Here is a 12,319-nt window from a genome sequence, read left to right on the forward strand (position 1 = left end):
TAGTTCTGATAACTTTAGGTTAGTATAGGTAATGAGTGTGGTACCCTTAAATGATTTTAGCTTTTGATTTGTTTAAGTAATTCGTTTGACTGAAAAAAGTGTTTTTGTATTCTTAAATCCTCATAATCTTTTTCATCTCTATTTCTTAAGGAATATATTGATGTTTGGTAACTAACATGGGAAATTTATTTTTCAGGCACGACAGTGGAAGTGAATGTCTCTTAGTCCATGTTCTACAGCTGAAGAACTTCACTAGTCTAGTTGTTAAGGAAAACTGCAAAATGTAAGCTTACATTTTACCAAAAGACCATTGCTTCTCTTCTGCTACAGTCTTAAGTGCTACAGTTTGTTTGCCTTTGTGCAAAATTAAGCTATTACTCAAGAAGAATATGGCATATCTTAATGCACACGGGGAAAGGGATAGTTCAGTGGACACAAAGCATCCTTTTTATGGAGCCTATGTCCTAATGGTGAGGTAGCAAATATAGTTTCCAAAGACCACATGCTTTACTGTATTTATTATGTACAAGAAAGATTGTTCAAGGACATGAGTTATTGTGTTGCCTCATGACTTCTGAATACAAAAAAAAAAAAAAAAAGTAAAATATTTGCAGTATTCTAGATACATTATTTCCTATAAAACTTATCTACAGTCTATTTGTGATATATCTCAGGGTAAGCTTAATGTAATTTTCTTAAATTCCTAAGGTAACATCTGTAGTACGTAGTAATAGAGAGACCTTGCTTTTTTCCTGGAAAAAATAGTTAAATAGGTAAATAGTTAAATAAATGCAAAATATAAGACCTCTAAAAGGTTTTTGTAGCCCTGACAGTTTTCCTGGAAGTAATTGGAACACCAGTGTTATCTGAGAATCAGTATTTATCAATTTATTTTTTGTTTAACTTCTAGATGCATGTTCTATCACATCAAATTCCATATCACAGAGAGCATTACTTAATTTATTTTAATAAGCATTTTTTTAAATCGCAGCAATGTTGCCGTAAAACACAGTTCTATTTATTGTTGTGTGTCTTAATGTATTTTAGAGAAGTATGAAAATAGTGGATCTTTATTTCTGGGAAAAGCTGCTTGAAAACTGTGGAAAATTGAGTTACGATGGTATTGTTTTATTGTAAAATAGGTCATTGACGGGGAGTTATTAAATTGACATCTGTCTCCCTGAGTGATTTGGTCTTGTTCAGAAAGCTTGACTTTGCAAATGCTGCTAACCTCTAGTGGAAATTTTGCATGTAGGTCAGTGCACTACTGGCAGTTCTTTTTTCTCAGTATGAGCACAAGGGCATGCTGAGGGGAAAAAATATTGAGTAGTACTCAACCATGTTGCCTCATGATTAGAAAAGGAAATAAATGTCATCTGAAGAAAATCAAATGTAGTCACGAAAGAAATTAATGATTCCAGAGGGTTTGTTGGACATTGTCATCAAGGCCATCAGGCATTTAAATGGCACTAAAAAAAGCAGCTCTGTTCCCCACCCTTCTCAGTTATCCACTTGGGCAAGAATCTAGAAATTGTGTGTCTGCAGTATAAATCTATTGATTTGACGAGCCACAGAAAAAACAGCAGTTGATCTTGACAAGACCCAAAGCTTTTTAGCCACTTCAACAAGCTCCTCCATGCATCTGTTTGTTGATTGAGACTGGATTGCTGGGGGGAGCAGTGGGAGGTTACTGTCAGGAAGTGGTGAGCTGAGTTGGATCACTTCCTTTTTATGACATGAGCCAGTTTAGCTTCACTGGAGCTCCATTCTCCAGCTGTGCAGTTCCACTGTAGTTGTATAAATTGTCCTCTAACCGTTGTCTGCCAGTGTCACCCCCTCTTGTCTTGGTATAGGAGTTCATGCAGTGGTGTAGTTGATCAGAATGAGGCTCTGAGCTGGATTTTTTTTTAATCTGCGAGCTTTTTTTTTTTTCTAGGTTAGCTTGCAAACCCAGGTGAGGTTTCTAATCTGGTTCATAATGAAGTTGTATGAACCTTTTTACAGGCACAAAGGAAGGTATGGCATGAAATGTAGTATTGGAAGGGCTGGACAGGCAGTCAGAGCGAGGAGAAAACAAACACTTTTTTAAGTAGGTGTGTTGCCTTCTGTCAGAATGAAGTAGGTGCAGACATTGATTTTGTTACGGAGTCTAAAATGAGATGGTATCAGATATGTAAACATACTTTTTTTTTTAAGGTGGCAAATGGTTGTAATGTGGGTTTTATTTGTTGCTGTTCCGTGCTGAATTTCTTGGCTGGGGAAGGAGGAAAGGTATGTGTAGTGGATGGAGAGAAGAAAGAGAGGAGCAATTCAATTGCTTAAGCATAGATATATGTTTCCACTTGAAACATCATGGCACAGCACCTGGCCTCCAGCTGCTGTTTTTCAGGAATGCTGTAACTCTCCCATAGATCTTATGTCATATTTACTAGCCCTGTGTAGATGCCTTAGATACCTCAGGACATCTCAAGTGGCATTTGGTGACTGTGCTTGAGCACCAAGTTAGAAAAACGTTGGTTTTAGAGAAAGATATGTTTTCCAAATGAGCTTTGCTCTTTTCCTATGTTCAGAATGCAGAGTGAATCCCTGTAACAGAGATCCCAAAGCAGGTTCTTAATACAGAAGTTACACAGGTGTTTTTGTGTAGCTTGATTTTCAGAAATGTAAACTACCTGCAAACAGCTTTCTTTGTCTGAACTGTGCTTTTTGTCTATTTTGCTCTTCCTAGTCACGTGAGAGTTTATTTGCCACCACTTGAGTCAGGCACACCAACCACTTACTGCTCTAGAGCTTTGGAATTCCAAACTCCACTAATATTTAATGAAGTTTTCCGCATCCCTGTGCATTCAAGTGTTTTGAAATTGAAATCACTTCAGCTGTACATCTGCTCGGTTGACCATCAGCAACAAGAAGAGCTATTGGTAAGTGGACCTCTTTCTTTTAAGTCTTGTGATATGGGATCGATCAATGTGTGGAGACTTTATTTTTCATAGGAACTGCTGCTGGAATTGTATGGTAACGTGTAAAGTTTTGGGTTTGGAGTAATCGTGGCTCTTTGTTCACATGCAGTTATGGTAGTGTTATAGAAATACAAGACAACCTCTCAAAGAATGTCCATTCTATACTACATAAAGATTTAGAAGTAATTAGCAGTAGTACTAGCAGCTTACAGTTGGAGTATTTTAAGCAGCACTGAAAGTACTGTTATCCATACTATTAATAAAACAGTTAATATATCTGTTACACTGCAGAACCGTATTTAAAATTGATATAATACCTATATTCATTGCTATGGGATTTAGAAGACTGGGAAGTGTTGGTTTTGTTTTTTAATATAATACATTTCCTACAGATATGTGCTTTGGGGAAAACTGAAAAATGTTCAGTGGCTAAATATTGGTGTGAGAGAAATATGCTGTAACTTCTCCCCAGAGACTTCACCTGACTGTTTTCAAAGTATAATCTGCTCAGGACTTACCTTTCTGCATGGCACAGTGAATCAGTATCTGCAAAACAGCTTCCTAATAAGAAGATAACAAACATAAATCAGTCATCACTGTGTAATAGGCATTACATCGATCAAGTTAATTTCATGTAATTATTTTCGCATGTGGACGTGCTCAAATGAATCTTCTTTGAATGTTTTGAAGTCAGTGGGCTGTCATTTCACTGAAGGATTTGAAAGGGTTGATTAACTTTTTTTAAGCCCCTAGACATAGTTAAGAGATACAGGCAGTGCAGTGTCCTGTTAAACAGTGGATATGAGACGTTTATTTGAGCAAATCTGGTCAAGAATCTGTGTTTATTAGTCTGCTTTGAAAACCTAGATCGTGGGTGTCCAATCTTCTGGTTTGCCTGAGCCATGTTAGTTAAGTCTTGGGCTGCATATATATAAGTTGCTTCAAAAGTAATGAATGCTTCCTATTTATTTCCATGGAAACTGCAACAGATAGAGCAGATTCTCAGATATAAAGCAGTGTTTTTCAGCCACTACCATGAGCTATGCGTTTTCACCCATGGTGAATAAGAGCCCCCATGCTATGCTCATAAGAATCTGCACCAGCAGAGGTGACCCACTGTCGCCACTGCTGAAACCACCACCTGCTCCTCACTGTGCTCACATCCACTGTTTGGTCTCCATAAACATTCAGTAAGTGTCACTGAATGTCAGTGGGCGCCATTTCTTCATTATGAAGGAATTCAGTGACACCCCTTTGCTTCATCTGCACTTCCATGTCAGATGCCATTGTGTCATTTTGCCCCTCTGCTGCCATCTGTCACACAGCAGCAACATGTAATGGGATATTGGTGGGAAGGTTCATCCTCTGCAGCAGGATGTTTTGTTGTTGTTACTACTGCAACCTAATTAAAGAGAAAGCATCTCAAGAATGGGCTAGATATATTGGTAGTAAACATTTTATACTGCTATACAGTGTTCCTCTAAGCTAAGTAGCCATTTTAATGTAAGGCAATTTTATATTGACACAAGAGCATTTAAATTTAGGATGCTTTTATACTAACTGCCATTACTGAACTAGAAAAAAACGCTAGGCTTTCAAACTATGCTGGTAGGATATATATATTTTTTTCTCTTTCATAGTGTCAGTGTAGTTTCCTCAGAAATATCTTTGTCTGGTAACATATTTTAAGATAAGCTAACAATGCCATTAATGCCGATTAAAGCAACTGCAGAAATCAATTTTGAGCTTTTAAACTATTAAGGACTGTTACAGTCATACTTGAATCAACTGCAGTATAATTTTATTTTTCAATTTAAAAATAATATAATATCCACTCTTATCCTTTCTGATAGTAAGCAGGAGGCAAGAAATTCAGTACCTTAGACATAATAAAACAGAACAAAAGTGTCTCTTACTTAAAAAAACAAAACAACTCTATTAGTTTATGATAAAGCTTCTTTTTTTTTGCACCATAAATAGAGCACTCATTGAATAATAAAGTGTCTGTTCTTCTGTGTGTGTTTGTCTTACGGTAGTGAATGCTTTTTATTGCTTACAGGGCATTGCTCAGATAAACTTGAGTGATTTGGAGAGTTCTGGAGAGATGCAACTTCACTGGTATTCTGTTCAAATCTTCACTGGTTCGGATCCCCAGAGACCAAAGAACAAAAACCAGTGTGAAGAAAGTATTCCCCGGTCTTCTGGAAATGTAACCACACTTAAATCAGTATGGCTCTGAAAAAATCATTTCTCTACTTGATTTGACCTGATGGGTGTTTGCTTGTGATCTTATCTCGGGTGCAGTTTGTTTGCAAGGTGCAGAGAAGCGGATATATTAATTTAGCTCTTGTGGCAAGAACTGAATTTTAAAAGAGTAATTAAAAGCTAGGTCATGTCTGAACATGACCTTGAAAAACACTGTGTGTATTTTGGTATGCACACATCCAGTTCAACTCACTAAAACTCGTTACAAAAAGTCTGCCACTGTATGGGAAGAGGCTGCCAAGAAGGGCGGTGTGATTTCCATCCATGGGATTTGTCAGCATTTTGGCACTGAGCAACCTGGTGTGACTCTAAAGCTATTCTTCCTTAGAGCAGGATGTCAGATCAGGTGACCTCCAGAGATGAACTTTGATCTAACTTGCTGGATGCTGCTTCCCCAGTGAGATAAAGTCTCCCAGTCCACAAATGGTTTTGACTGATCTTTTTAGCTTGTGAACTGCTGCTCGGTGCAGCTGTGAAGTGTTTGCTTTTGGCATGAGAAATTGCATTAATGGAGCACCAAATATTTCTTGATCATTTTCATTCAGGACAGCTTTTTTATTTTATTTTATTTATTAGTAGTACTATTTAATAGGAATATACAGTGATTGTGTTTTTCTGTTGTTTTTCTCTGAATAACATACATTAAATACAAGAGCTTGTTCAAACAGGTTTGTCTGAGGTCTGGTTTACCTTCCAGGATGCAGTGACAGCCCTGTTAGCTAGGACAACTGCCCAACTGGAAGCAGTTGAGAGAGAGCTGGCAGAAGAGAGAGTGAAACTGGAGTACACTGAGGAGGAAATCCTGGAGATGGAGAGGAAGGAAGACCAGGCAGAAGCCATATCAGAAAGGTAAAAATAGTAGTACCTAATTCACAGCTGAATAATATTTGCGCTGCAGTGATGATCTGAAGTACAACAGGATGAAGCAGCAGATCCCTATTGTGAGATCTGCTTCCTGTTACTGCTGTGGGAATAAAATTCTTCTAACGTGTGATGATTTGCGAACAGGGAAATGCCTCATCTGAATAGCTGGCTCAGTTTATAGCACTTGGAATTTGGGGAGAGGGAAAACATTTCTTTTGAATCAAGAAAAAGCCTGTTAGGGAGGCAATTTGTAATGACTTGACAATGGCACTGTACTTTAAAAAAATTAATATATACATATAGTCACATGGAAAAAATATGCATTGCAGTGCTTGCAGAGGGAATACGCCATACTGCTCTTAATTCATTATTAATAATACTTCTCTTTTGTTACATGAGTTGTGCTTTTCTTTTTGCTAGTTTTCTTACAAAAACCAGAACATATACTTGGAGAAAATAAGGAAGCTGATTTTTTTGCCATGAAATTCATGCATTTATCTGTGCATCTACAGAAACACAAGTATTAAATTCTGTATTTCTATTGCAGAAATATTCTTAATTGATTAACTGACCAGGATAATGAAATGTACAACTGTTATTCATAACTCCATGAGTGGGTTTTTTGATTGGTTTTTTAATACCTACAAAATCCTTGTCATGTTCTGACTTCAGGAGTTGGCAAGCAGAATCTGTTGACAGTGGATGCAGTAATTGCACCCAGACTAGCCCTCCTTATCCGGAGCCATTTTGCGGGGATTCATTAGCTGGACACATGTTTGCAACTCAAGCAGGCCAGTACAGTTCTGGAAAAATCCAGCCTCCACCCATAAAGGTAATGAGAGAAAGCACTGTGGTGCTGTACTGCAGCTGTATTGCTGTTCTGGTGTTGAAAGAAATGCAACTGAGATCTTCATAGCAATGTGCTGAAACAGAAATATTTTAAATCTTTTGTATTCAAGATACAAGACATGGAAAATAATCCTGACAAGCTGAAATCAACAGTTTGATTGAAGTGTAAAGGAACATAAGCTGTTTGGGCTACCTTTAGGGATGCTCCTACTTCCTAAACAGGAATGGATTATCTTAAAGTTTGCATGCTTTGATTGAGTAGCATCTTTTCTGTGTTTCCAAATATCTTAGTGTTCTTGTGTCATCATTTCAAGCAATCTTTTAGTTCTGTTTTATTGAGTTTTTTTCCCTTGGTTTTTGTTCCTGAAGTTTTTAGGTAGACTCTTGCTTCAGAATCACCTTGCTTTTTGAAATGTGGCATAGTTTTCTCTTTCTGCTGAGGCTGGGAGTTCAGGTGGTAGCTGGTTAATGCCCAGTCGTTAGCAGTGAATGCAATCTTTGTGCTCTGCAACCATGATTCATGTTGTAACGGCATCTTATGATTTTTATTGTTCCAGGAAAGGCTTCTGAAAAGTGATCTTATAATTTTGAATGACCTAATTTTTAAAATGACTAAAAATGAGGTGCTTCGTTCTCTATTCTCAGGGCTCGTTACAACTTTAGCTTAGCTAACAAGGCAAATAGTTCACTTTGATGTGGTTGAAATAGAGACAGATGAAAAAACAGACGAAAATAAGTTAAAAACTTAAGAATTCCTCCATTGTAATTGTAGGTGGATAAGGAAACTAATACTGAGGATCTGTTTCCTGAAGAAGTTGCTGTCCTTCCAAAAGAGAGAACTAGCCACAGGCCACGGGGTTCTGCTTTTGTTCGCAGCAGCACAATTGTTCGCTCCCAGACCTTCTCACCTGGAGCACGAAGTCAATACGTTTGCAGAGTGAGTAAACCTTAAGAACAAGACAGGAGGAGGTGCCTTCACAGGAGCATTTTGTGTGGTTTCGATAATTTCTTCTTAAAACTCAAATTGCATATGCTACTTTTTGATACTAATGAATAATGTTTCATTGATTACAAACACTGAGATGGGAGGAAAAAAGTCCCTTGGTTCTTGATCACGTTAAGAGTTTATACCTGAATTTATTTCTACTAAAATCTAAGAGCCCACTATAACTTTACTCTTAGGCTCCTTTACCCGGCAACCTGAGATGCTGAGCTGGTGATTGGTTTTTACGGAGTTGTTTCTCAGTACTGCAGACCGCTGTACCAGTATTGATTTTGTTATATTGGTAGAGTGCACATAACCTTAGTTGTAATCTTTCCTAAGTTTTAGAGAGCTTGAGTTTGGAAACACCATAGTGATTTTTAAGCCAAGAATTTCCTTGTTTTTGCCCTGTTAAATACGTTGTACACTGTGTGCCTGCAGAAAGCTTTACATTTTCAATATGAGCTCTATTACATATGGTCTTTAAATAAAACCTAGGAAAAAAAAATCATGATTTCTGAATGTAGATGTTAGCAAGCTTTATTTTCAACATCTTTTCTCCTCAGCTGTATCGCAGTGACAGTGACAGCTCAACTCTGCCAAGGAAATCACCGTTTGTCCGGAACACATTGGAGAGGCGTACTCTTCGGTATAAGCAGGTATGGCTGGGAAATGGGTTTTCACTGAAGTTGTGGTAACAGTGGCACTTCTACACCTAAGCTTGAGATGTTTTACATATACATTCTAGGAAATACGCAAGTCTTCTGTGATGTAATCAGTAGTGGGAAGGTTGTTTTCTGTTTGTTTTGGTGGTTTGTTTGGTTTTAATCTGAAAAGCAGACGTAGGGAAATAGAATATTGTGAATAGTCGTTGAGGAAAAGACAAGGTGTGGCAGGCAAAAACTAGTTTTAACTGGCACTAGGTTTGTATTGATTTAGGAGTAAACTTTCTTACATTTTTAAAGTCTAGTTTATGATACAGAGTGCAGGCCCACAGAAGTACGTGTGAATGACGGGAAACATCCTGCACCCCTCCCATGCAGCCTTCCACACAGTTGTATGTGAGGCTTTAGGAACTAAGGGGATCGGGACAGGCTTGAAAAGCAGCCCCATGAGAACTCAGTGAATTCTAACAAGGCCAAGTGCAAGGTATTGCACTTGGGTTGGGGCAATCCCAGAAATGTATTCAGACTGGGAGAGCAGTACTGAAGAGGACTTGGGAGTTCTGGTGGATGAAAAGCTTGATGTGGGCCAACAGTGTGCATTTGCAGCCTGGAAAGCTAATTGTATCCTGGGCTGCGTCGGAGGAGGGATGGTCAGCAGGGAGAGGGAGCTGAATGTCCTTCTCTACTCTGTCCTCATGAGGCCCCACCTTAAATACTGCACCCAGGTCTGAGGGCCCCAGTATAGGAAGAATGAGGAGATGTTGGAGTGGGTCCAGGGGAGAGGCACAAAGGATGCTCAGAAGGCTGGAGCACCTCTTCTTTGAAGAAAGGCTGATGGAGCTGGGCTTCTTCAACCTCCAGAAGAGAAGACCCCAGGGAGTCTTCATTGCAGCCTTCCTATAGTTGAAGGGAGCTTAGAAGCTTTTTTTTATTTCTTATTTTTATTTTTTACATGATCTGATAGCAGTAGGTCAAGGGGGAATGGTCTTAAACTAAAAGAAGAGGTATAGATTAGACATTAGGAGGAAATACTCTACTCAGAAGTCTGGTAAGGTACTGGCACCAGTTGCAGGCGCTGAAGGACAGGTTGGATGAGGCCCTTGGCAGCTTGAGCTGGTGGGTGGCAGGCCTGCCCCACAGCAGGGAGTTGGAGCTTGGTGGACTTTGAGGTCCCTTCTAACTCATGCCATTCAATGATTTTAATAGATTAAGTTCTTTTTTTCTCCACCCACCGTGCAAAGCAAGTGGGTAGAGAAGGGTGTGTAGGAAGTTAATATGATGTTGATAAATGGCTTGCAGTTTAGCCTGGTAAGCAGATAATAATTTCTTGCTGGTATGTGTAGGTAGACAGTGATGCTTTCCATTTTGATTCAGAATGTATCTTAAAACTAATATTGAATAAATTCCTTTAAGGTGAATCTGTTGCTCAGTGCGTTGTTTTCTAGTATTGTTAATTCAGTTATGAGTTTTTCATATTATATACCTTGCTTATCTTCATTACTTAAGAGTGTAGTCTGTAAAGTTAAGTTAGTTAAATATTTATAAGCCAAAAGTAGACTAGAAAAGAATGTAGTAAAAAACCATTAATTGAATAAATTTATTGTATGGAAAAAACCCTTAACAGCTAGTTATTATTTCACTGTGGGGTATAAATGATCTCTCCAAACCTTTGCATCAAGAAAAACTTTCTGTACATATGCTATGTACCTAAAAATATGCCAGTGCACCATGTTGGGAATAACGTACTGTGCATTGTATTTGTATCCTAATAACTCAGCAGTCCTGCAGATCATCTTTGGCTGAGCTTATGGCAAGGACATCCTTAGACCTGGAGCTGGATCTCCAGGCATCCAGAACCAGACAGAGACAGCTGAACGAGGAGATATGTGTCTTAAGGGAGTTGAGACAGCGTCTGGAAGATGCCCAACTCAGGGGGCAGACAGATCTGCCCCACTGGGTCCTTCGGGATGAGCGATTCCGAAATTTGTTGAAGGAAGCAGAGAGGCAGGTAAGCTAATGTGAAGCGAGCACTCAGCTTGTGTGGAAACTTTTCATTTCAAAAGTGGCTTATTTATTTACTTACTTACTTACTACAGAAATGCAAATAATTCATGTTGCTTCTATGTTCTCGAAGTTATCACATCAAAAATGATTGCCTTGATTGTTACCCAACTGTGTATTTGTTTGGAGGCAATTACTGGAGAATGTCACCTTCTTTGAGCTATTTTATGACTGGAATTGTAACACTTTTAGTACTAAAAGAAGTTCTGCTAATTGGCATTTCACTTTTTAGAAGTATTTGAAATGCTCCTTAAGTATTTTTCCTCTTCTTTGGGAAAGAAATATATGCAAAAAGTGACAAAACACAGCAAACGAAATTACTGTTGGTTACCAGAAACAGAGTGAGCCTAGCTTCATTTTGAGGTCTTACTTGAGAGAGCAACATGCAGTAGATTTTATGAATTTGATGCGTGCCTTTGAGAAGAACACTAAGATGTTAAATAGTACTGTTCGTCTCTTGCATTTATAGTTCTTAGATGTTCAACTGTTTCAGACAATACAGTGGTGTGGTTTTATTGTGATGAGTAGAAACAGTCCTCCACGTTAACCTGAGTATCTTTATTTATTTGCATTGTAATTATTAGGATTATGTTCTTTGTCTCGTTTTCAGACACGACAGACCAAATTTGAACATCACCAGGAGCAAGCAGCTGAAAAGATGCTAAAGAAAGCATCAAAAGAAATATACCAGTTGCGTGGGCAAAACCAGAAGGAGCCTATTCAGGTGCAGACTTTTAGGTGAGTGATAAAGTGCGCCGAAATAACTTAGCAGCAGTTCACAACAGAAGTTAAAGCTCTCTAAAGCAGCTAGCTCAAATTTTGTGTGCCTTGAGGATAGCCATTCATTTCTGGCCACATTGTGATTTGAACACATGACATCACCTATGAATTATTTGTGGCACAGAGAGACAAAGTTGAGATAAAATTGCAATGTAACGGCTCTAAAACACGTGAGGAGAAAAGTAGTCTTCAAGTGCACGCAGCATACCTTGGGTGATTCAGTTTGGCCTAGCTATTGTTAAATTCAGATGATTTCTCATGGCTTCAGCGCTCGCCTGTGGCCTAAATCGTTTGTTTTGTGTCATGCATATACATCACTAGAGACTGCTTCCCTAAAAATGGAAAGGGGAAGGTCTTCCTCACCGATGTGGAGAGGAATTAAGAGGAATGGAAATTTTAGGGTTGTTTTTACATTGTACATTTCTGGTAATGACTGAATTTTTGTGCTTATAAAATGATACAGGAAATCGATAAAAAATGAGGTAGATGCAGTAATTGAAGCAAAGGATAATTTGATTGTATAAATTCTTGTACCTTATGTGTACACACCCATTTCTTACTACAGTTATTTTACAGCGTGTGCTGCTCACCTAATAGGGAAGCACGATGAATCCTAATGCTGTCTTTGTTGCAGTTGTTGTAGGTGGTATTGGAAAATGTCGTGGGTGAAGAGGACTTATGTGCTGTGATATCCTATGAAACCTTTTTAGAGTGAACTATAATTATGTCCGATAAGTTCTATGAGGCTTCCACCTAGATTTCAGAAATACTAATTGTGTTCAGGGGAGTGCTTCTAAAAGTACACAGTGAGGGTTTTATTGAGTTCCTTATACTCAAGTAAGCCCTCAGGTCAGTGTGGAAGAAGTAAGAAACACCCATCAGCCGGAGTAAAG

At 38.5% G+C, this 12,319-nt stretch overlaps 1 protein-coding gene across 3 annotated transcripts in view; it reads left to right on the forward strand.

Annotated features, from left to right (window-relative positions):
- The window catches only part of WWC3 (WWC family member 3), an 88,995-nt gene that overhangs the window by 76,371 nt on the left and 305 nt on the right, over positions 1–12,319 (forward strand). The window contains exons 14-22 of one of the 3 annotated variants that reach the window (XM_065741360.1): positions 197–283; positions 2,729–2,921; positions 5,020–5,187; positions 5,923–6,074; positions 6,762–6,921; positions 7,711–7,875; positions 8,487–8,579; positions 10,366–10,593; positions 11,257–11,384. In XM_065741360.1, the coding sequence (XP_065597432.1) occupies positions 197–283; positions 2,729–2,921; positions 5,020–5,187; positions 5,923–6,074; positions 6,762–6,921; positions 7,711–7,875; positions 8,487–8,579; positions 10,366–10,593; positions 11,257–11,384 (1,374 nt within the window). Of the gene's footprint in view, positions 1–196; positions 284–2,728; positions 2,922–5,019; positions 5,188–5,922; positions 6,075–6,761; positions 6,922–7,710; positions 7,876–8,486; positions 8,580–10,362; positions 10,594–11,256; positions 11,385–12,319 lie in introns of all 3 variants that reach the window. The other 2 variants (XM_065741361.1, XM_065741362.1) reach the window with 2 other exon arrangements.

Source organism: Cyrtonyx montezumae, unplaced genomic scaffold, assembly GCF_038088225.1.
Source record: "Cyrtonyx montezumae isolate F1298 unplaced genomic scaffold, pur_monq_1.0 scaffold_3, whole genome shotgun sequence".
In the NCBI taxonomy this organism is placed as follows: domain Eukaryota; kingdom Metazoa; phylum Chordata; class Aves; order Galliformes; family Odontophoridae; genus Cyrtonyx; species Cyrtonyx montezumae.